General features: G+C 38.0%; 1 protein-coding gene across 3 annotated transcripts in view; it reads left to right on the top strand.

Annotated features, from left to right (window-relative positions):
- HOOK3 (hook microtubule tethering protein 3) overlaps window positions 1-24,423 on the top strand; it is a 113,602-nt gene that overhangs the window by 88,471 nt on the left and 708 nt on the right. For 2 of the 3 annotated variants that reach the window (XM_036838756.1, XM_036838757.1), the window contains 3 exons: window positions 118-222; window positions 1,060-1,131; window positions 3,764-5,106. In XM_036838756.1, coding sequence (XP_036694651.1) covers window positions 118-222; window positions 1,060-1,131; window positions 3,764-3,904 — 318 coding nt within the window. In that variant the 3' untranslated portion in view covers window positions 3,905-5,106. Of the gene's footprint in view, window positions 1-117; window positions 223-1,059; window positions 1,132-3,763; window positions 5,107-24,423 lie in introns of those variants that run through there. The other variant, XM_036838755.1, reaches the window with a different exon arrangement.

Below are 24,423 nucleotides of genomic sequence, written 5' to 3'. Positions count from 1 at the left end.
AAGATAACTTTTGAGTCTCATAAGGTTTATCTTTTTTTTTTTAAATGACTGCTTCCTTAGATATTACACTCCTTGGGTTTGAGACTTTTAAAGTTTTTCTTTTATTACTTTTTGCAGGTTATCCGTACTTTAGATCCTAAACAAAATCAAGGAGCAGCACCAGAAATACAAGCTCTTAAAAATCAGCTCCACGAAAGGGATCGGCAGTTCCATTCATTGGAGGTAGTTTACTGTAATATGATAAGACGTTTGATTTTTTTATTTTCGATTCTAGAAGCCTTGCTATGCACAGTGGTCCCTCAACATCCACGAGGCACAGTTACCAAAATCCATGGATGCACAAGTCCCTCATAGAAAGTAGTGAATGTGGTTATTTGCATAAAATCAAAGCCCATCGTCCATGTGCTTTAAACCATCTCTAGATTACTTATAATACCTAATGCAATGTAAATGCTATGTAAATAGTTGCCTATGGGGACTTCCCTGGTGGCGCAGTGGTTAAGAATCCGCCTGCCAATGCAGGGGACACGGGTTCAAGCCCTGGTCTGGGAAAATTCCCACATGCTGCAGAGCAACTAAGCCCGTGCACCACAACTACTGAGCCTGCACTCTACAGCCCGCAAGCCACAACTACGGAAGCCCGCACGCCTAGAGCCCGTGCTCCACAACAAGAGAAGCCACCGCAATGAGAAGCCCACACTCCGCAATGAAGAGTAGCCCCCGCTCGCCGCAACTAGAGAAAGCCCGCGCACAGCAACGAAGACCCAACACAGCCAAAAATAATTAATTAATTTAAAAAAAAAAGATATCCATACTTTAAAAAAAAATAGTTGCCTATGCGTGGCAAATTCAAGTTTTGGTTTTTGGAACTTTCTGAATTTTTTTTTTTTTTTTTACTATTTTCAATCTGGGGTTGGTTGAACCCGTGGATGTGGAACCCATGGATATAGAGAGCTGACCGTACAATTGTGCCCACGAACTTAGATAGTTTATTGTGAGTATTGTATTTATGTTGAATCATTTTCCATCCTAACATGCTTACATGTGCTTGCTTTTTAGAAAGAATATGAGAAAACAAAGAGTCAAAGAGAGATGGAGGAGAAATATATTGTTAGTGCCTGGTACAATATGGTAAGAAAATAACACGTCAAAACATATTGCAAAATTCAGTGAATATGTATCATTTATTGTACTCCCTTTACTGTAGAAGTAATTCTACCAAATGAATCTGAAAGTAATTACTGTCCTAACACACACTAACAAAACCCTAATGCTGATCTTAGGGCCAAACAACAGATACAGGAACCACCGTAAACGGGGCTAGAACACGTCATTATCCCTGTCCTAGAGGATAGAAAGATTTCTGTCTCTCAGGACCATTTTATTCTCGGGGGGTAGGGACTTTAATAATATCTAAACACAGATACAGTAGCTTTTGTTTTGTGGGACTATTTCAGTGCTTTTGCAGGAGCAGTACTTGTAATGAAAATAGTTTAACTGTCTCTCAGGTTTTGGTAAATGTTCACGGTCTTAGACCCTGAACAGCTGAAGGTTTTGAAATTGAATTTTCCAACAAAAAAATCTTAAACGTGTTGCGGGGGAAAATAAATGCTTATCAGCATTTTGGGCTTCAGTAAGACTTTTCTGGATATGAAGAGCTATGGATTTTGAAGAATGCTGTACTTTTTTCAGTATTTTTTTTCTTAGACCTTTTCTTCTTTTTCTGCTTTGTTCTTCTTCCCAATAAGACCACTCTGCCTTTTCAAAGCGTTAGCTGCCTGAGATAGGAAGTTGGACCAGATTCCTTTCATCATACCCCTCTGACCCTGTAGTTGTGTTATTGGCACAGTACCGTTTTACAATTACAATTGTAAATTATACCATTTTACAGTTATAATTGATACTGTGTCTGAAAGGTTCGTGTCCCAGGTCTCCTAATAATGTGATTTGAACTTTGTCAAAATTTCATACAATTTTATGACATGTCCACATTTATATTTGCCTTGGTTAAAACTACATATTTAAGATTTTTATCACAATTTTAAAAAACAAAAAAGGAAATCATACTGGGTTTACAGTACCATTACTGTTAACAAATGTAGATTAATTGAAAATTAAAATGTAAAAAATAAGAAAAACCTGTATTTAAGGAAGGTCTCTGGGAACTAGTCCTGACTTCACCCACATTGTTTCCTCTTCGTCCTCCTTCAAGGTTAATGTTAGCAATCTGGGAGCTCTGCCCCTCAGTCCTTATTAGTGATTTCATATACCTGATTGATTTTTATGGCTTCACATATTGTGTTTCTTATGGAACAAAGCTGATTTATTCTGTGACGTGGTATTAAAGAAGAATCCTAGTTTTCAGCTCTGCAGAGAGTGAAGGAATAACTCCCAGTAGGATCACACAAGTTATGTTCAGATAGGGTAGCCGGTAACAGCTTCATACATACATTCAGAAAGTTCTGCATCCCAGACAACCGAACTGGAAGTGAGGATGGTGAGTGCTGGGAAAAGGTATTAAGTATCTCAGGGAATGGCCTCATGATGGATACTGAGATCTTGAAGGTGAGTCTAGAATTTGAATAAGTTGTTTAGAATGTGAAAGTTAAAAAGGTATATTTTAAATAAAATATAATTGTTAATTTATGTAGCCAAATTAACAAATATTACCAATAGATATTTGTCCATTTTATTCAGATCCTTAAATGCTTTAATTCCAAACTGAGTAAGAAGCACATCCTGGGTTTTCTCATGGGGAAAGTTGGAGAATGTTGTGCATTGGGGTCTGTTTGAAACGCAGAGCCATGACCCCAGGTTCCCTGGAGGTGACTGGAGGTGGGAGATTTGTCTTGCCTTCTGCCTTCCGTGCGGGCTTGCCCAGCGCCTCTGGCGCCTGCCCCGCCTCTCCCCTGGCTCTGTTTCTCCTCCTTCCCTGTTGCCGGCGTCCGCTTGCTCCCGTCATCTCGCTTCCAATCACCGGTGAGATGAAGCGCCGCTCCCAGTTCTTCCTGCTTCTCTGGCCTGGGTTCTTCGCTAGCTTATTAAATGAGAACCGAAACCCCTTTTTCCGGGTCTACTCAGGGTCCTCGCTGTTTACTCCTCCGCGTTTAGAGAGCGCCGCAGGTTCTCCCTCCTGTTCAGGTGCCCTGGGCCCGGCAGGTGGGCTCATCCCCCTTCTAAGCGGGTAGGCCTCCTTCTCCAGTCCTCGGGAAGGACCCCTGCGCTCCTTGGGCCCGCTGTGTGGGCCAGCCGTCAGGAACTTCCCTTAACAAGTCTGCCTGTGAAGAAAAGCAGCGTGGTGGTATGTATTATACCTGGTGTGACTTTCCATCCTAAGAAAGAACAAGTGCTTTTGTGGTTTTCTATTCTAACTAAACCCTCTGATTTCCATATCCCCATGTGAATCAACTGCTACCAATCAATTGCTCTTTTTTTCTTGGAAAATCATTTGATGCATTTGATTCGAAAGGGAAGTATGTATGACTGAGTGTGGATAATGTATTCCAAAGATCCATCTCTGTAATAATCTATTGTTTGGGTTATTGTAAATTCAGAAAATTAAGCCTTAATTTTTCCAAAAGAAGATTTGTACCTAATTGTTGGAACTTAAATGTCTCTAAGATTTTAATCTATCATGAGCAGAGTTAACGTTCCTAATTGTGCCTTATGTCGCCAGGTAACAAATTCTGTGCGATGAAATTTTCTTTTGTGAGAGTGTGTTCCATTATTTTTTCACTGATTACTTTTTTCCCGTGTTACGTAGGGAATGACTCTGCATAAAAAGGCGGCAGAAGACAGACTTGCTAGTACAGGTTCGGGGCAGTCATTCCTGGCGAGGCAGAGACAAGCCACCAGCACGAGAAGGTCTTACCCGGGCCACGTCCAGCCAGCCACAGCAAGGTAGACAAGTCCTGCCATTAGAATAAAAAACACACCGCATTCAAAGCATACTTCTGTTACATATAACATTTCAGGAAATTCAGCCAGCTTATATTTTGTCTGTATTTCATGTTACTATTTAGTTGTTTCTCATTTGAGGACTTTCTCTCTTCTGTATCTATAATGTTTTAGTTTCTTGGTCCTTTATTTTGTAGTCCTTTTGGTTCCTTTTAATGTGCCAAAATATTTTTAAATGCCCAATTAAAAGTGTTGTATATTAGTGTAGTACTTTTCTTTGTATGAAAATGTCCTTTCCCCAATGGTGTAGGCTTTGTAATGAATTAGATTTTCTGCCAATAATTGATATACAATTTATATTCTTTACTGTGCCTCTGTGTTACCATGCTTTCTAAGAATGTCTTTGTTTAAAGGGAATTAATCTTTTTATGATGTATTAATCTGTGTTTTCAGTTGTTTTCCAAATGCACTTCAAATAACTTGCATACTTACTATGTAAAATGGTTGGCAAGTGCACTTTTTGCAAAGACATAAATACATTGGCAGAGGTGCTAATCAGATCTTACCTAAGGCACCTGATAGAACTATTTAGAGGGAAAAACTGAGTTTTCACATTGTTTTATAGGAAATTAAATTTGTCCAAAGATTTGGAAACTATTTTTAAAACATAAATAGAATTTCATTATTTCCTACTATCTTATTTGCTGGCAGAAGTGAATGCACTGGTTAGGTTATTTGGGGAGAAGTTACAGAAGAAAAAAAATCAGGCAGTGTGTTCATTTTTTTTCTTTTTTTGGAATATCACAGTAACTGAGGATCAGATTCTAGCAATGGGCTGACATTTCGTTGCAACTGCCCTCCACATATAAAAGTATATAAAAGATGTGTTTTTTATATACTTATGAGTCATAGGTGGCCTTACCTTTGGGGTAATTTCCTTGTTGACTTGCACCTCATTTGTCTTACTTATTCCTTAACATAAAACCTTCTATTTCTCAATAATTCCTAATACTTAACATCTTAGTATCAGTCGTTAGGATCAATAAGTGACTTCTTGTGTCTGATGTTATGACAGGTGGCTGTCATATTTTTTCTTAATTCTATGTACTAGTCTAAGAGTTTGCTACTGAGTAGATTCTCTTGGGTATTTGGTTGCCCCAAAGTGCTTACATTTGTTGACAGATTATAAACTATGTTTATTTACATTGATGAATGGCTGTCAAGTAATAATGATTGTAAAGCACTTTGACTATATAAGGTGCTATATAAATGCAAGATATCATTCATTTGAACATGAAATGTCTCTGCCTAACTTGCCATATTGGCCCCAAATTATATTTAAGTTCCCCTCCAGCCTTTTTCTTGCACCATAGCCCATAGCCCAGTAAAGCAAAAATTTACTGAAATTAGGTCGATTATTTGTTTGTTTTTGGTTTTGAATAGGTCACCTATTAAGAAGATTTTATTTCATATACTTGCTATTTAGAAGTTCAGGTTTCGTTTAGTTTTGTGTATTAAATACAAATGAGTAACTTTAAATCAAGCTAAACATAATCAAGAATTTTCAGAAACTCTATTCCAGTGTTTGATTTTAAATCCTTATTTCCTTTTTTATAAGAAGTTGACCTAAAGACTATTTTAGGTGTTTTCATTTGTCCTCAGAAACCGTACTTGAAGAAAGGTATTAGAATATACACAGAAATGACTCCATGCATTGTGCTAAGTTTTTGCATTAAGTACAGAAGTCTGAGCTCAGTGTGAGTGCTTCTGCCTGGTAAGAAGAAAAGCAGGAAGACTTAGTAGTAGTGGAGAGAACCAGCGAGTGGAATGCATCATGGGGTTTCAGGAGGGCAAGCAGACCTAATCAACATAGAAAGTTTTGACAATGAAAGATTAAAAATGATTTAAGATGGGTAACCCTCCCCCACCTCCACCCCTCCCCGTCCCTTTATTTCACAAATCAGAGTAAGGATCCAACAGTTTTAAAACAGGGCATGAACACTAACCTTGGTAAAATTAAAATTATTGGGAAATATACCTGCAAAATAAGATAGATGAAAATCAGAGTCCATGAGCTGTTTATTAAATGGATTATATCCCATGAGAGAAGAGGTTTTAATTTTAGTTCTCTATTTACTGTCCCAGCCCTGGTCTCCTACCCACCCCCCTGCTCAGATATGTTTCTCTAAATGGGAGAGGAAAGTGCCAAGCTTTTAGAAGGAAGTTTTCCATCTTATTTTTCTTCAGCATGCCGTTATTTTGGGGTTTACGTTCGTAAGTTTCACTCACCTTTACAGTATCTTTAAATTTTAGTATATCGCTTTCGTTCCATAGCAGAAACTTTATTTCTAAACATTCTGTGATTTTTTTAAAAAATCAGGAATAGAACTTTGCTGTCCCAGTGAGGACCCTGTTTCCTTTGCTCAGCTTTGGACAGGATTTTTAAATTTCTCTTTCTCTGGTGATGACGCTGGGCACACTGTGGAGTCAGCACAGAGTTACTGCGCTAAGGTTGGGGTTGAGCCGTCACCCCCTGTCTGAGTTCTTGTGAACAGAAAGCTTATTTTCTGTTTTCCCTCTAACCAGGGTGAGAAAATACAGAGTTAATAACTAAAGACTACAAAAGCATGAAATTTATATTCTGTAGTGTGTATTTAAGAAGTTTGTAATGGGGAAAAAAAATCCAGCAAATATTATAGTTTACCGCATCTTAAAAAGAGAGTAAATAATACAGCTGTACGTTTCTTAAAAGAACTTGCAAAAACCCGATCATACCTTTTTTAGTATTTGTCTGATTATTTAATAATAACTAAGAAAAAGAAGTCCCAAAACAAAGGCTCCATTTTCTAAAATTGATCAGCATTGAATTATTTCTGTTTGATGGCCCAGCCTGGTAAAATTGGCTAACAAGATGATTCATTATAATAAGGATAATACTGTCCGCTGTTATTTTGTTACTGTCTTACTGCTTTGTCTGTATGATAAAAGCTCAGTTGTACAAACTTGAGCTAAATGTTTCCAGTCAGAAACATCAGCCCATATATATCAGCAGTCTTCAGCAAGGCGTGAAAACCGGTGCTGTGCAAACAAACCAGCAGTAAGTGATTGTGAGGGGAAGGGGGATTTAGGTTGAAGAAAAGGTGCATTTTATTTTTGAGCTATTTTACTCACACTTCCTTTTCAACTGCAGTTTTATTTATTCATATCTAATGATATGAAATATTTTGTAGTGTCTCTTGCTCTCCGACGAGCATTCATCTTTTAAAGATAACACCGTGTTGAAAACTTGAAAATCTTTATTCTGATATAAGAATTTTCTTGAAATAAAATTCTAAATTTTTGAATTTATCCTAACTCCCTGCATTTAATCTCCAGTGGTCCAGATCTCAGACTCCAGGAGTGTTACACTTTTCCCCAGTTGGAACACATGAGGTTTATCTGAAAAAGCGTCCACAACCCACAGATAGTGTAAACCTAGTTAGTTTACAGCTACCGGGATAAGAACCTGTGATCCTAAAGGGAGAGAAAGGTGCTTGGCATCTTGCTTTTTGCTAGGGGCAAAATAACAACATGCTTCTTGTTATCTGTTCATTAAACTATGGGAGCATGTTTTGACTTTTTATCCTTATATTACAAAGTGACTCTTTGCCTAGAAATGGCTGTTGAACTGATGTAGGATTGTACTCCTTAACAGTGAGTAGGAGTCCTACCCTTACAGGTAGGAAGGACTGTACAGAACAAAATAAGATGGGATCTCAGAATCTTTGAAAATTATTTTAGCATATTTTTAAATTTTCCCCTTTTATATGTTAAAAGGGTTTTTCCGTTCAATAATGATAATCTCTTTTCCTATAGTCCCAACTGTCAGAATGGCAGCTTATTTTAGTAGATGTGCAACCAACCCAGTTTCACTACATTTAGAAAGCAGTTTCAGAGCTTATTCTTTGTAACTATAATGATTCGAATATTTTGTATCATGAAGTTTTTATATGAGGGAGGCCATTCTCAATGTATCTGTCATCCAGTTTTTTACTTTGTATAAAGTATATTTAAATAATAATTGGTGTATGTTTATTTTATGGAAAAATTTGAAAATATTTTAGTGTCCAATTTAAGCAAGATAATTTTATTGTTCTAAAGTTGTGCAATAAATACTGTTTCTTTCTCAGAAGCCTAAAAAACATAAAATAATTTGCTACTGACACAGCTAATTTCTGCCCCTCCCCATCCCCCTAAATCACAGAAGTATCAATATTTATCTCCCTTTTTATAAAATGAAGAACGGCACAAATATGATGACATCCATCTCTTTTAAATCACTGATTATGTTCTTGGAAAATACGTACTGATAATTTTGTTTTTAAACAGCCTTTTATCAATCCAATTCCCATGTATTTATAAATATAAAAACTTTAAAACTTATATTTAATGTTATCTTGAAGTATGCTTGAATTCTTCACACTGCACTTAAAATGATAGAGAAAGGGACATTAGTTTACTTGAGAAATAAGAGACCCGAACCTAATTATGGCAAGTATATGAGTTTTAGCAGTTGCGGTCTATGGATGTTTCCTAACAATTCTATTTCAGCAATTACGTCTCTCTTCAGTATTTTTCTGCTTTCTAACATTTTCCAATAATATTCTGTGAGATAGGTTTGTATGCTGTATATAAGTGAACGTAGAAATCGGAAATTAACCGAAGGCTGTCAAGGCAGATCCATTCCCAGTGAGTAGAATCGATTATCGGAAAAAGAAGAGGCCTAATTTTGAACAAATATCCAGGCAGATAGAAGTGCTAACACTGTTAAACCTATACTTGTCTTAACAAATGTTCCTAAAGTAATAGTTTGCATAAAATCTCCTGATCTTATTACATGATCATTCAATAAGAAAGAGTAGACAAAAAATAACTTATATTCTAATTGTCCTTCCCTTCAGTGGAGATTAACTGGACACCCAGTATTAACTGTACATGGTTATGAGTGGAGGGGAAAGCATCTATTTTCATTTTGAAACTGTTAACCCATTACTAAATCTAAGATAGTGATTTAAAGCCATGAGGACAGGATGATCTGATGAGATGGGAAGAAATCTGTGGTGGCTGAAACTCACTACCAACTTCCTAGCAGTTACCTAGGTCCGCTGCTGTGTCTAGTTTGCAAACCATGTCTCCCTTAATTATACGTAGTAGCCCCACAGAAAATTTTGTTTAAAATGAAGACAAGAGTAGACTTTATATATATGTGTGTGTGTGTGTGTGTTTATATATTCAAGGAGAGCCTTTATATACCTAATACATTACTGCCAGGCTCTGAATTAGATGTTTAGGGTCTGCAGATGAAATCATCAGAGAAGGTGTCCGTAGCCTCAAAATTTAAGGACAATGGGGCTATCAAATATCCTAAATTATATTGACTCAGAGCTTAAAAGAATAATTAAATATCACGAGAAGAGCAATCTCAAAGTGAGAAAAAGAAAATTACCAAAGCATGCTGAGGCTTTAATGTGTGTGGGAGACTTCTGCGCAGGCACCGTTGCCTTAGAGATCTCTAAATTGACAAAGGAAAATAATTTGATTAGCATTGATACTGTAAAAGTTATAAAAGGGACTCATGTTTATTCTCGGTGTATTTGTCAACCTATGGACAGTGATTACTGTATATACTATAGTGTGCTTATTTCATAGATGTCACTGTTAGAGATGAATGTCTTAATATTATTTACTACTTCTACTCACTTATGTATTATTTATACTTTACTGCAAGATTCACAGCACTTTACTAATATTAGATAATTATTTTCCTTCTACCTTTCTGTGGTATTTTCTATTTACATCTTTTCCACTGGGGTTCTTTTCCTTATTTTGGAACACTCACTAAGAAAAATGTAAAAGATTGCCCAAATAAATAGGCTATGTACTGTTCCTGAAATGTTTAAAGTCAGATCTGAAGTTCTAAGTTTAGAACTCTATTTGAAGCTGGGTTGGGGCTACTAGGCATGAATTACATTTTATATTTCACATTAATAAGACTCATAAGTTAGTACTCGTGAAGCCAAGTTCTCTCAAATGCAGACACACTTAAAACTTTTTGTTGAAAACAAAAGTTGCATTAATACAAAGTAAACAGTCTTCTGGTTCATCAGAAGATGCTCTTACCTTCCATTTACCTGTCTCCTAAAATACAGACCTGCAAACTGTCCTTCACTTTCATAGTTTCTTCAACATTGCATGTACTCAAACACAGGAGAAACAAAGCCAGGTTCCAGGAGCTGTGAAGTCCAAGAATCTGGAAAGTGGTGGGGGTGAGGTGATGGGAAAAGGCAGACACTAACAAGGCCAGGATGCTACAAAAATAGTCTGAGTTCTACTATAACGTATGCTTTATGAACTTGGCCGTTTTCTTAAGTTCAGATATAGCAGAGTTTTCAGCTGATTCTTTTTTTTTTTTTTTTAAACATCTTTATTGAAGTATAATTGCTTCACAATGGTGTGTTAGTTTCTGCTTTATAACAAAGTGAATCAGCTACAGATATACACACGTTCCCATATCTCCTCCCTCCTGCATCTCCCTCCCTCCCACCCTCCCCATCCCACCCCCCCAGGCGGTCACAAAGCACCGTGCTGATCTCCCTGTGCTATGCGGCTGCTTCCCACTAGCTATCTATTTTACATTTGGTAGTGTATATATGTCCATACCACTCTCTCATCAGCTGATTCTTTTGAGAGATGCTTTGAGGAGTCAGGACTCTCCCGCTTGTACTTGAGTATATCTGCGTTCCAACCCGAGTCAAAAGAGAGTGAGATATTTGTTGTTACGTAAACACCGACACAAATGATTGCTGCCAAATAGGGAGATTTGCTCGTAAGAACTGTCTCTTAAAGTTTTTTATTTTGCGTTTCTGGATGAGAGAAATGCTTTTATGGTGTGAAGAGTTTCTGTAGTGCTTTCTTCTGCGTTACCCCTCCCCTGCTCTGCTGGTGTGCTTGGCGTGGGCAGGTCACCTAGAAGAGAGAAGCACAAATAGAGAAGGCTAGACTCTGACCTTTGAGGGAAGAGCCGCTTTTATCCTCCCCGAGTAAAAAAGTAAAAATGAAACACACCTGTACACACACACACACACACACAGTCACACTCACACACAAGGACGAAATGGTAAGTGGGTAAGTCACCTTCTAAATGTCTTTAGCATCCGTTGGCTTCTTGTTAATCTAGTTAAGAGTAGATTCTAGACCTGCATTGTCCAATTCACTAGCCAGTTCACAGCCACATATGCTAATTTAAATTAAGTAAAGTGAAGAATTCAGTTCCCCAATCCCCCAGCCACATTTCAAGTGCTCAGAAGCCACCCGTGCAAAGTGTGTTACCATTCTGGACAGCACAGATATAGAACATTTCCATCGTTGCAGGAAATGCTTTTGACAGTGCTGTGGTGCCCAAAGAGAGAATAAGGACAAAATAAAGATACTCAGTTGACTTATGATACTCTTGGATTTTACCGGCATCATTAAAGAAAGCTATTTTTCTTATAAAAATTAATACCAGCCCTTTTTAAAGACGCTGGAAAAATCAAAACCCCATTCTTTGAAACTAGTTTTCAATGTATTTTTTAAACAGATTCTTAGCACTTTACTTTTTAAGTGATATTATTAAATAACTTCATAAATCATAACTTAGTATCTTCAGGTTTTTTCCTTTTTTAAGTAATCTTTTAAAATTGATGATACATCGTTTCTAACATTTATCCAGCAGAAACTGATGAATGCTTAACTTACTTACAAGTAAAAGTTGATAAACATCTTATCCCTCTGTTTTGTTACCTTTAAATCTTTCTATTCTGTTACTTTTAAATCTGTATAGATCTAAGGAGAGTTGCCAACAGTTTTTTTGTTTCTGCCCCTAAAATCACACTTGATCATCTTCTACCTTAAAGGTATATCAAGATCCAAATAGTTTCTTTGATTTTCTTCATAGTTTCTTGCTCTTAATTACTTAGATTATAAAGCAAATTAAGTTTCATGTGTGAAGCAAAGATTTTATTCCAGCAACTTAATGAAACATTTTTTTAAGATTTATTAATTGACTTGGCCTATTACTAAAGTGCTTAACGTAACTAAAAGGATCTACACAGATGCATCTTTGAATTTTTTAGTGAATGTAAGAGACTAATCGTAACTCTTTGGAGTCAGCTTGGTACTTAGTGAAAACTATCCCGTTAGGCAGTCAGATGCTTTCCTCTTTGTTTTTAAATTTTTTAATCAAGCTGCAGACTTGATCCAGTAGTGTCAAATTCCAGGCAACTATAATGAAATTCTTATTGTTATTCAAGTACAGATGAGTAAATGGTGTGATTTGAGTTTGTTTTATTATATTCATGTTGGTCTAATTTAATGTGTGTTCTGCAGAGACTCATATTACTAGTTAAGGGAAATTTTCAATATGCTTGAAATAAGAAAGAACATGCTAGTATAAATACAGGAAATGACTGTACACAAATGCCAATCAATCATTTGGGGGCTTTTAATTTTTTTAATAGTAGTCTTTTGGTTTTTTAATAGCCTTAGTTATTTAAAATTCAGATGCACTGAAATGCCATTGCTGTCACTAGCTGTTTACAGATTATGTGTAATTCATAAAGTTTTGTACTCAGAAGAATAATTTCCAGGTTTACTCTTGTTTTGCAGTTTTCATGTTTTGACAATTGCCCCACCGTTTATAACACCCAATTTCTAGTTGTGTAATGAATGGTAAAATTCAAACATATCTAATTTAATAATTTGCCTTATTTTGATTAACAAATTCTATCAAAGATTTGGGGATAGAAAGAGGCTTTTTTTCCTGTAGTATTTTTTGAGCTTTTCAGATGCGCTGGAAACACCTTAGTCCATTGGAGGTGGGGCTGTGCTGGTTACACTCCCAGCTCCAAAGCCTTACACTCGTGTCTCAAGTATTACTGATTGTTCTGTGAAGTGTTAGTTTGATATTTGACATTGTAGTTATCCACCTTGCAGTTTAGCCTTTGCAAAAAGGATATTGCCAGGTATGTTCTTATTTCTGGTTGACTATTGAATTCGTAATTTCATGATTTCATTTTTAGTCATAATCCAAAAAGGAAATCCACGTGGGACTCTAAATTTCTCTCTCACCTCACAAATGGAATCAATACAGTTTTAACAACATTGTACATAAATGGCATCCAAGCAGTTTTCCATCTGTTTACCGAGTTTACCAGTCATTTACTCTGTGTTAGACTTGTGGGTTTTCTCACTATTTTTCTGAGGTAAATGACTTGTGAGAGAGCCTCAGTAAGAAATTTTCACCAAAATCTAAAAAATGTAAAGTCCAAGAAATCACCAGAAGACAGATTTTTAATTTTTTGAAATCTTATATTGTATTTCCTTTTGATATCACTTATTCATTTTAATTTTATGACTGCCAACTTGTTATGGTATTAATTATATGTATATGTTTATATGTATGCATATAGTATATGTATATGAAGAATAAAGTTAAGATTTGGTCAAACTATATTTTCCCATTCAAGTACAAAAATGTTTTCAAGGCTGCAGGAAGTGTACAGTTGTCATACAAGTTGTAAATAAAGACTTGTATAAAAATTCAGCTTAGATTTTTTCTGCTCTTAGGCCGTACAAACACATGTTTAATAATTGTCTAATAGTATCCATCCACTTGCCATACTGTCCTGTCAATTTAGATATTATGCCACTAACTGGCTGTAAATCAGGAATAGTCTTTGAGTTTTTTCCCAGTGCCTAGGATAAGTTTTGTTTTGATTTAGGCTGGTTCACAATGTGTGTAAGCTGACTATCCAAAGTTCTGAGGGATAAAAGGTAAACATGGCTTCTCCCTTCTTACCACAGACAGTCCAGCAAGAACCAATGGTAGGTACTTACATTCTTTCACAATATAAGGCATTATTGTTGAAGCATCCTATTTAGGCCATAGATGCCCCTTTTCATGCCTGTAGACCCTTAAAATTCACCCTTTTCCCCCACCTCCACCCTAGACATGATTGAAATATGGCATCTTCAGTGTCACGTAAAGTGGCAGCAGCAGTGGAGAAATCGATTATACTTACATTAAAATAATTCCAAAGTGAAGTTAGCACCAAGATTTAAAAACAAACAAACCTAGTATGCATGTAGCCAAAATAGTGCCCACTTTAATGTGCATTTAATCTGACATTCTAATGTCAGAAAGAGAAATGTAAGTGTTCTCCACTCATTAGCGTGGAGATAACCATATTAAGTTTAGCCTTTATTGAGTGTCTGCCCTGGGTATTGAATGTTGAAGCAAAGGAGGAGGGGATGAGAAGGTAGGTAAATCACAAAAATTAAAGCAGCTGCCTTGAAATAGCTGTGTGATCAAATGGGGCACAACACAGGAATGTTCCCACCTAGAGTGTGTCCCAGCCGGAAGCCCCTGGTCGGCCTTGAGTGCCATTCTGGTCATTCCTGCAGCGCACTACTGCACAGTGTCGTGGGTTTAACGATGATGTGCTCTCCTGGGGCTCTCCTGGGGCTGGGTACAGCCCCAGCTGCTCTCTGTCAGGCCCCTCATTCGCTCCCAGCTAGGTGATGGCCGAGGCTAGAGTCATCCGAAGACTCTTCTCACATGTGGTACCCAGACTGGTGTGGACAGAGCGCCCAAGGGTGATCAGGCCGCTCCCCACACAACCTCCCGACGTGGCCAGCTGGACACACACAGTGGAGTCGCGGGGGAGAGGGACTTCCTAGATGCAGCTGGCTTCCCCCAAGCAGGAGTAGCGAGAAACCCTGCGGAAAGCTCCAAGTCTCGTCAGCACCCAGCCTTGGAAACTGCACAGCATCAGTTCTCTTTTATTAGTCAGGGTTGTCACAGATAAGACCAGGTCCAAGGGGCTGACCCTCCACCTCCCAGCGGAGGAATGACCCACTTTACCACAGCTGCATTGTCTGGATTCAGAGAGAAGTAACACTTCTGCCGTGAAGATCGTACTCCTGAAATCAGGATATCTCCCCGTCTTCTAATCCCTGTGCCAAGCACACCCACAGGGGTGCAAAACCACCAGGTACATAACTACACTGTGAACAAAAGCTGAAAAGTTTGAAGCCACAAAAACATGCACTTCTTTTAACAGGTGTCTAATTGTATTGTAACATGAGCTATAAAATGTTTCTACTCCCTACTTCGGCAGTTAATTTCTGAGACTGTATTTTAAGGGAATTGTCCAAAATATGAGTGTCTCTGTGTAGTGAGATGAACTCTCCGTGTTCCTAGCCAAAGTCCCCCATTTGTACGATGGCTTCTCCTAAAGGACTTGTTTCCAGAGATTTCTCCCACTTCCCGGTCTGGTATTTTCAGGTTTTTCTGCTCTACTGAATCATTCCTATTAACATACAAACATGCTGTTATTTCTCATATCTTCGACCTGTCTTTGTTAATGAATTATTGTTAATTTTTAAACTGCATATCCTTTTAAAATTTATTTATTTTATTTATTTTTGGCTGCATTGGGTCTTTGTTGCTGCACGTGGACTTTCTCTAGTTGTGGCGAGCGGGGTCTACTCTTCATTGCAGTACACGGGCTTCTCATTGTGGTGGCTTCTCTTGGTGCGGAGCCCAGGCTCTAAGCACACGGGCTTCAGTAGTTGTGGCACGCGGGCTCAGTAGTTGTGGCGCATGGGCTTAGTTGCTCCGCGGCATGTGGGATCTTCCCAGACCAGGGCTCGAACACGTGTCCCCTGCATTGGCAGGCGGATTCTCAACCACTGCACCACCAGGGAAGGCCTAAACTGCATATTTTAAGCGTGCAGTTTAATAATTTTTGAGATGTATATACTCATGATGAACCCATCACAACGATCAAAATAATGTGCATATCCATCACCCCAGAAAGTTCTCTCAGGCCCCCTGGTAATTGCTCCAGGCACTCCCAGTTCCCCTACACCCACCCGTATCCCTGGACAACCACATCTGCTTTCTGACACTGTAGACTACTTTGTGTAGTTAGTGTACAATTCTGTGTAAATGGAATCCTGCAGTATGTACTCATTTTTGTCTGGCAACTTTTACTCAGCATTATTTAAGGTTTGTCCACATTATGTGTATCCATAGTTCATTCCTTTTTATTGCTGAGTGGTATTTCACTGTATGGATATGCCACAGTTTGTTTATTCATTCGCTTGCTCATTAGCATTTGAGTGCTTCCAGTTTGGGGCTGTCACAAATGAAGCTTTGTATGGGCGTGTGCTTGGGTGAACACCTGGAGTGGAATGGCTGGGTCCCATGGTAGGTTTAGATACTATTCAATACATTTATGCTTATTACCAATTTTGGCTTAATTTTTGTATATGGTGCAAGTGCAAGGTATGGATTGTAGGGGTTTTTTGTTTATTGGGGTAGGCATATAGAATGATCCAGCACCATTTGTTGAAATTATCTTTTCTCCACTGAAATGCATTTTACAACTTCGTTGAAAATCAGTTGTCTTTCTGAGTCTTATTTCTGGATGTCAGCTGTTACACTGATCTGTATCTTGACACCAGTAATACCCCATCTTGATTATTGCAGCTTTAAAGAAGTGTTGAAGCCATGTAATGTAAACCCTCCATCTTTTTTCTATTTCAAAGTTGTTTTAACTGTTTAGGTCCTTTGCATTACCTACCATATGAGTTTTAGAATCAGCTCATCAATTTCTACAAAACAAAACCTGCTGGGATTTTGACTGGGATTGCATTAAATCTATATATCAACTTGGGAGAATTAACTTAATATTGAGTTTTCCATCCATTTATTTAGGTCTTCTTTAATTTCTCTCATCAGTGTTTTATAGTTTTCAGTGTACATGTTTTTCATATCTATTGTCAGATTTATCCTAAGTATTTCTTTTTTTTTTATGCTGTTGTAAATGGTATTGTTTTTTAATTTTAATTTCCAGTTTCATGCTAGCACATAGAGATACATTTGAACTATCTTTTGGTTTACTTAATTTTCTCTGTTTTTTTTTGTTTTGATTTCTATTTCATTGATATCCATTCTGATCTTTATTATTTCCTTTCTTCAACTTACTTTAGTTTTCATTTGCTCTTTTTCTAGTTTCTCAAGGTAAAAACTGAGGTTATCAGTTTAAAACCTTTCTTATTTTCTACTATAGGCCTTTAGTGCTAAAAATTTCCTTCTCATTACTACCTTAGCTGCATTGTACAGATTTTTATATGCTATGTTTCTCTTCTCATCTAGTTCAGAATATTTTCTGATTTTCATTTTCATTTCAGCTTTGACTCATGGGTTATTTAAAAGTGTGTTATTTACTTTTTAGGATTTGAGGATTTTCCAAGAACTTTTCTGTTAGTGATTTCTAATTTAATTCCATCATAGTTAGAGAACATGTTTTGTATGGCAGGAATCCTTTTGAATTTATTGAGATTTGTTTTATGGCCTAGGATAATGTCTATCTTGGTAAATATTTTGTGTGCACTTGAAAAGAATTTTCAAGAATTCCGCCGATGTTAGCTGTAGTGTTCTATAAATGTTGATTAGATGAAGTTAGTTGAGAGTGCGCTTTAAGTCTTCTAGAGCATTACTGATTTTTCTATCTACTTTTCCTATCAGTTATTGAGAGAGAGATGTTGAAATCTGACTATAATTATGGACTTGTCTATTTCTGCTTGTAGTTTTTGCTTTATCCATTTTGAAACTATTATTAGGTGCATAAATTTTTATACTCAATATGTCTTTTTGATGAATTGATTCACCCTTTGTCATGAAATGATCCTCTTTATCTCTGCCAATTTTCTCTAATCTAAAATCTACTTTGTTATTGTTATAGACACTTCACCTTTCTCCTAATTAATGTTAATATGTCTTTTTACATCTTTGTACTTTTTCTTTCATCTTCTTATTTTTAACTTACTTGTGTCTTTATATTTAAAGTGGATTTCTTGTAGGGAGCACATATTGGGTCTTCCTTTTTATCCAACCTGACAATCTCTGCCTTTTAATTCTGTCTTTAAGCCATTTACATTTAGTATGATTATTGATCTGATTAGGTTTAAAATTTACCTCCTTGCTATTTGTTTTCTATTTGTCCTCTCTATTCTTCATTCCTTTTTTTTCCACCTTCTTTTGGAACAACTGGGTATTTTTTATGATTCCATTTTATCTCCTTTGTTGACTTATTTGTTATAACTCATTTGTGTTATGTTAGTGGTTGCTTTAGGATTTATAGTATACTTCTTTAATTTATCACACTTCAATTTCAAGTGATATTATACTCCTTCAGGTATAATAGCATAAGAACCTTCAGTAGTATACTTCCATTTCATCCTTCTAGACTTTATGCTAGTACACTTTAATTCTACATTTGCTATAAGCCCACAATACATTGTTGTTTTTACTTTAAGCAGTGAATTATCTTTTAAAGAGAATTGTATAAAAAGAAAAAAATGGCCTTTTGTATTTTCCATTACAGTTACCATTTATGGTGCCTTTTTTCTTTTGTGTACATCCAGAATTCTATTTTGTATAATTTCCTTCTGTTTTGATGGATGCCCTTCAGTATTTCTTGTACTGAAAATCTACTGATGATGAATTCTTTCAACTTTTATATATCTGAAAAAGTCTACTTTGCCACCATTTTTGAAAGAAATTTTCACTGGGTGTTTTCTTTCAGTTGTTTAAAAGGTTGTTCCACTTTCCTTTACCTTGTATTTTTTCTGTATTAGTTGTCTATAACTACATAACAATTAACCCAAAGTTGGCTGCATAGAAAAACAGTTTCTTTTGTTTAAGAATGCAGTTGCAGCCTAGCTGGTGCTTCTGGCTAAGGTCTCTCACAAGGCTGCAGTCCAGGTGCCTGCCAGGGCTGTAGTTATCTTGAAGCTGCACTGGGGGAGGATATACTTCCAAGTGTACTCACATAGCTGTTAGAAGGCTTCAGGTCCTTACTGGTGGCCAGAGACATCAGTCCCTTGCCATGTGGACCTCTCCATAGCACAGCTCATAACATGGCAGTTTGCTTCCCTCAGAGTGGGGACTCTGAGAGACATAAAGATGGGGGGAGGGGGGAAACATGTTGGAAGTCACAGCCTTGTAACCTGACATGACATCCCATCCTTTTGCTGCTTCTCATGATACATTCTGGGTTCACTCTGGCTTATGGCATCAGAAGACATGTACTAGGAGGCTGAGAGCACAGACTTCAGAGCCAGACCACCTGGTTCAGATTCTAACTGCACCACTTTACTGACTCTGTAACCTTGGACAAGTTATTTAACCTCTCATTATCTCTGTCTCCTCCTGTGTAAAATGAGGATGATAGTAGTAACTACTTTATAGGGTGAGAGAGTTATACACGTGAAATAAGAGAACAGTGGCTGACTCATAGTAAGCACTGTGTGTGATAGCTATCACAATTCACAGCATTTTTTTGAAGAACAAAATATTGGAAACCAGCTATACATTCATGTTTTGGAGAATAGACAAATGTATCATTGTCATACAATTGTATGCTATATAACCAATAAGAGGATCTAGATCTGTTATAATAGAGACAGATCACAGAAATAATGTTGAGTGAAAAAAAGGCACATAAGTTTTAGACACTTTGACTATGACAGTATGTTAAATTTGTAATTTTTAATTAACAGACTTTTAATATCAAAAAAATCTAATGAATATAAAATTCTGTTTATATAATCCCAAATTTATTTATAACCCTGTCAAATTATATAGCCCTATATACATGTCCTTCCATGCCTGTGTATACACATCTACGTCATTCTTGTTTCACTTTTCCATACAGTGGGCTTGGCATAATTTTCATGTCAATGCTATTTTTTTGCAGAACAGATTTCTATAAGTGGGACTAGGATACTCAGTTTTAGGACTAACCATTATCTGAGCCTTCAGTGAGTCATAACCTTTTTGCTGGTAGAGGGTCTTGCCTGGATGTTGAAGGCTGCTGACTGATCTGGGTGGTGGTTACTGAAGTTGGGGTGTCGGTGGCAATTTCTTAAAATAAAACAACAGTGAAGTTTGCCACATCCCTTAACTCTTCCTTTCGTGAACAATTTGTAGCATGCAGTGCTGCTTGATAGCATTTTACCCACAGTAGAATGTCTGTCAAAATTGGAGTCATTCCTCTCAAACCCTGCTGCTGCTTTATCAACTCAGTTGATGTCATATTCGGAATTCTTTGTTGTCTTTTCAACAATCATCACAGCATCTTCACCAGGAGTAGATTCCATCTCAGGAAACCAGGATCTGTGGTTGGCTGCACCCACAGATGCAGAACCGGGGATGCTGAGAGTCGACTCTAAGATTATATGCGGGTTTTCTCCTGCACGGGAGTCGGCACCCCAACCCTTGGGTTGTTCAAGGGTCAAATGTAATTATTTTTTCCTTTGGGCTTTTGGTTTTAGTCTCGTGTTTTTCACCATTTTACTCCAATTCTGTTTTCCTCCTTAAAGTATTTTTTATTGTAAAATATAATACAAAAATAGGAAAGTACATAGTATGAACATGTAGTCTTACAAGTTGTCATATAGTGAACAACAATGTAACCGCATCCCGGCAGGATTAAACATTGCAAGTGCCTGAGAATCTCCACACATTTCCCTTCTCAAGCTCCTCCTTCCCCAGAGGTAACCACTAGCCTGACTGCTATGGTAATGGTTACGTTTTTTGTTTAGGGTCTTACCATTAAGTAAAAACAACATGGTATGACGTTGCCTGTTCCTAAACTTTGTGTAAGTAGAATTATACAGTCTGGCTTCCTTTGCTCAGCATTTTGTTTATACAGTCATCCTTGTTATCATATGAGCTCCAGTTAATTTATTTCATTTTTGCATATAATTCCATTATATGACAATATACATTGTACCCTTGATGAGTATTTTGGTTGTTTCCAGTTTGTGGCTATTCCAGACAATGTTGCCAACATTGTTCATATTTTCTGACGCATCAGAGTATGCGTTTCTTTGGGGACGTACCTAAGAATAGACTTACTGGGTCATTAGGATAGGTATCTTCAACTTTCCTACATAATGCCAAACTTTTCCCAAAGCAGAGTAGTCATTTGGAACCATCAAGCTTTTTCATTTTTGCCAATGTAATGGGTGGGTAGTGGTATATAAAAATGTCTTTAATTTGCCTTTTCCTGATTACTCAGATTGGTCACTTTGTCATGTATTTATTTGCCATTTGGGTTTCTTCCTTTGTGCAGAATATGTTCCAACCAATTTGCTATTTTAGGTTATCTGTATTTTTATTTGTAGGAATCCAGTACATATTTTGGATTTAAGCCCTCTGTGGTTTGCCTTCAACTGTCTTCTTGGTGTATTCTGACAAATAGAAAGTTCTTAATTTTAACATATCAGATTTATCATTTTTTCTTGTATTATTTATTTTCTATCTTGTTTAAGAAATTTTTTCTAACTCTAAAGGCTGGAGATTTCCTCCTTTATTATCATCTAAGATATTTATCTTTTGCATCTCATATTTCAGTATATAGTATGAGGTAAGGATGCAATTTTGTTCTTTCTTTTTTTTTTTCTGGTATTGATGCCTAATTGTCCCAGCACCATTATTCAGAACACTCTCCAGACTTTGTATTAGTCTCCTATAATGCGAATGTTGTTGCATTTAATGTTGTCCCAGAGGTCTCTTAGGCTGTCTTCATTTCTTTTCATTCTTTTTTCTTTGTTCTGTTCCATGGCAGTGAATTCTGCCATTCTGTCTTCCAGGTCACTTATCTGTTCTTCTGCCTCAGTTATTCTGCTAGTGAGTCCTTCTAGTGTATTTTTCATTTCAGTTATTGTATTGTTCATGTCTGTTTGTTTGTTCTTTTAATTCTTCTAGGTGTTTTTTCTTTAATTCTTCTAGGTCTTTTTTAAACATTTCTTGCATCTTCTCAATCTTTGCCTCCATTCTTTTTCCGAGGTCCTGGATCATCTTCACTCTCATTATTCTGAATTCTTTTTCTGGAAGGTTGCCTACCTCCACTTCATTTAGTTGTTTTTCTGGGTTCCTTCATCTGGCACATAGCCCTCTGCCTTTTCATCTTGTCGATCTTTCTGTGAATGTGGTTTTTTTTCCACAGGCTGCAGGATTGTAGTTCTTCTTGCTTCTGCTGTCTGCCTTCTGGTGGATGTGGCTATCTAAGAGGCTTGTGCAAGTTTCCTGATAGGAGGGACTGGTGGTGGGTAGAGCTGGGTGTTGCTCTGGTGGGCAGAGCTCAGTAAAACTTTAATCTGCTTGTCTGCTCATGGCTGGGGCTGGGTTCCCTCCCTGTTGGTTGTTTGGCCTGAGGCAACCCAACACTGGAGGCTACCCAGCTCTTTGGTGGGGCTCATGTTGGACTCTGGGAGGGCTCACGCCAAGGAGTACTTCCCAGAATTTCTCCTGCCAGTGTCCTTGTCCTCACAGTGAGACACAGCCACCCCCCGCCTCTGCAGGAGACCCTCCAACACTAGCAGGTAGGTCTGGTTCAGTCTCCTATGGGGTCACTGCTCCTTCCCCTGGGTCCCGACGCGCACAGTACTTTGTATGTGCCCTCCAAGAGTGGAGTCTCTGTTTCCCCCAGTCCTGTTGAAGTCCTGCAGTGAAATCCCGCTGGCCTTCAAAGTCTGACTCTCTGGGAATTCCTCTTCCCGTTGCCAGACCCCCAGGTTGGGAAGCCTGATGTGGGGCTGAGAACCTTCACTCCAATGGGTGGACTTCTGTGGTATAAGTGTTCTCCAGTTTGTGAGTCTCCCACCCCGCAGTTATGGGATTTGATTTTATTGTGATTGCGCCCCTCCTACCCTCTCATTGCGGCTTCTTTGTCTTTGTATGTGGGGTATCTTTTTTGGTGAGTTCCAGTGTCTTCCTGTCGATGATTGTTCACCAGTTAGTTGTGATTCTGGTGCTCTCGCAGGAGGGAGTCAGCGCACATCTTTCTACTCCACCATCTTGAACCAATCACTCCACTGCCTTGTGCCTCTGTCTTACTTATGACTGGGCTCCACTCAGCCACTGCTTTACTGTCCGTTATGACTGTCCTGACCCAGCTGGGCATAGCCTCAGGTGCTTCGTGGTGGTGGAGCCAAAAGACAAACACAGGCTCCTGGTTCTGGTTCTCGATTAACCAGTCTTCATGTGCTCTCACCCTTCCTGCCCTCCCCTTCTGTTTTCTCCCTCTCTCTCTAGCTCACAGGTTTCTAGTACTAGCTCCTGGAGTGCAACCAGGGCCCTGAAAGTACCAACCTCCCTGACTGTACCCAAGAGAGAAAATGTTGAAGCTTAAAGAGCATTGGGGGAAGTTGAAAGCTCAAGCGTTTAATACAATCCCCAGGCACCTAATAATTATCAAACTTATGGGTAAATCTCTGGAAGAGTGCAGTCAAACTGAGAGCATCATGTAGCTAGTGACAGCCATACCAATGAAAAGCTCATATCAATAATTCCTAAAAAGTCAAAAATAGATGATGAATCGTACGCATGAACGAGGTAAATTTTGTGATAGGTAAAATATACCTCAATAAAAAACTGATGAACAATTTGCACTACAACTTATATCACTTGTTAAGTAGTTTTATTTACACACACATTGTGATTTAGTTTATTTGTACAATAAATGGTAATTTTAAAAAAATTGTTCATTGATTGGTTGATATCTGTATTTAGCACAACATACTGATTGCTGATCAACCCTGCCTATGCTCTCCCACTAGCGTTGTGGCATCTTAACATCCCCAGGAACCCTGATGACAAAGCAGCAGTCTGTACCGTGGACTCATTGAGCCGTCATTTTCAACCTGGGCTGCACCTTAGAATTATGGGGGGAGCTTTTAAAGTATGCTGATGTCAAGCCCTCAGCCAATGAAATTAGAATCCCTGAGGCTGGGGCTTAGTCACTGGAGTTTCATTAAAACTGTCCACGTGATTCTAAGATGCAGCCAGGGTTAAGAAATACTGGACAGAGGAAGGCACCCTTTGAAACTGGGGAGGCAGGCATGGGTTTCATGTGTGTCCATCTCCTTACTGTCACCCTTCTCCATGTTCTGTAACAAGTGTGTCAGGCCTGGCTCAGGTTCTCACTTGTAAAGTGGAGAATCAACAATTGCCCTGCTTCTCCATAGGGTTTTTCTGTCTCAAATGAGACAGCATTTGTGTGTCCTTACGGATATTCGTCCAGGTCCCATGTGTCCCTCCTCTGGGGTGATGACTTTCTTCTACCCTGTCTTATCATTTCCCTTCTCTGACTTTCATTTTTCTGATCGTATTTTCACCAAGCATCTGTAGACTGCTTCTTATATCCTCAGGGATTGGTAAGAAGGCAGGAGTGTTGGTGCACAATTCGAAGCACATCGCAAGGATCTAGAAGACAATGACAGGTTTAGAACATCCATGTGCTGACAGGTATCCAGCTGTCATGAAGGAGGATCAGCCAGTCTTTTTTACTCAGATTGTATTCTTATTTGCACTGGTTTGATGGGAGAGCTAATGGAGTGTAGGGTACCTATCTTGAAATAGTGGCAGCA

Source organism: Balaenoptera musculus, chromosome 21 (assembly GCF_009873245.2).
Source record: "Balaenoptera musculus isolate JJ_BM4_2016_0621 chromosome 21, mBalMus1.pri.v3, whole genome shotgun sequence".
NCBI classification, from domain to species: domain Eukaryota; kingdom Metazoa; phylum Chordata; class Mammalia; order Artiodactyla; family Balaenopteridae; genus Balaenoptera; species Balaenoptera musculus.
This window is presented reverse-complemented; position numbering and strand designations above follow the sequence as displayed.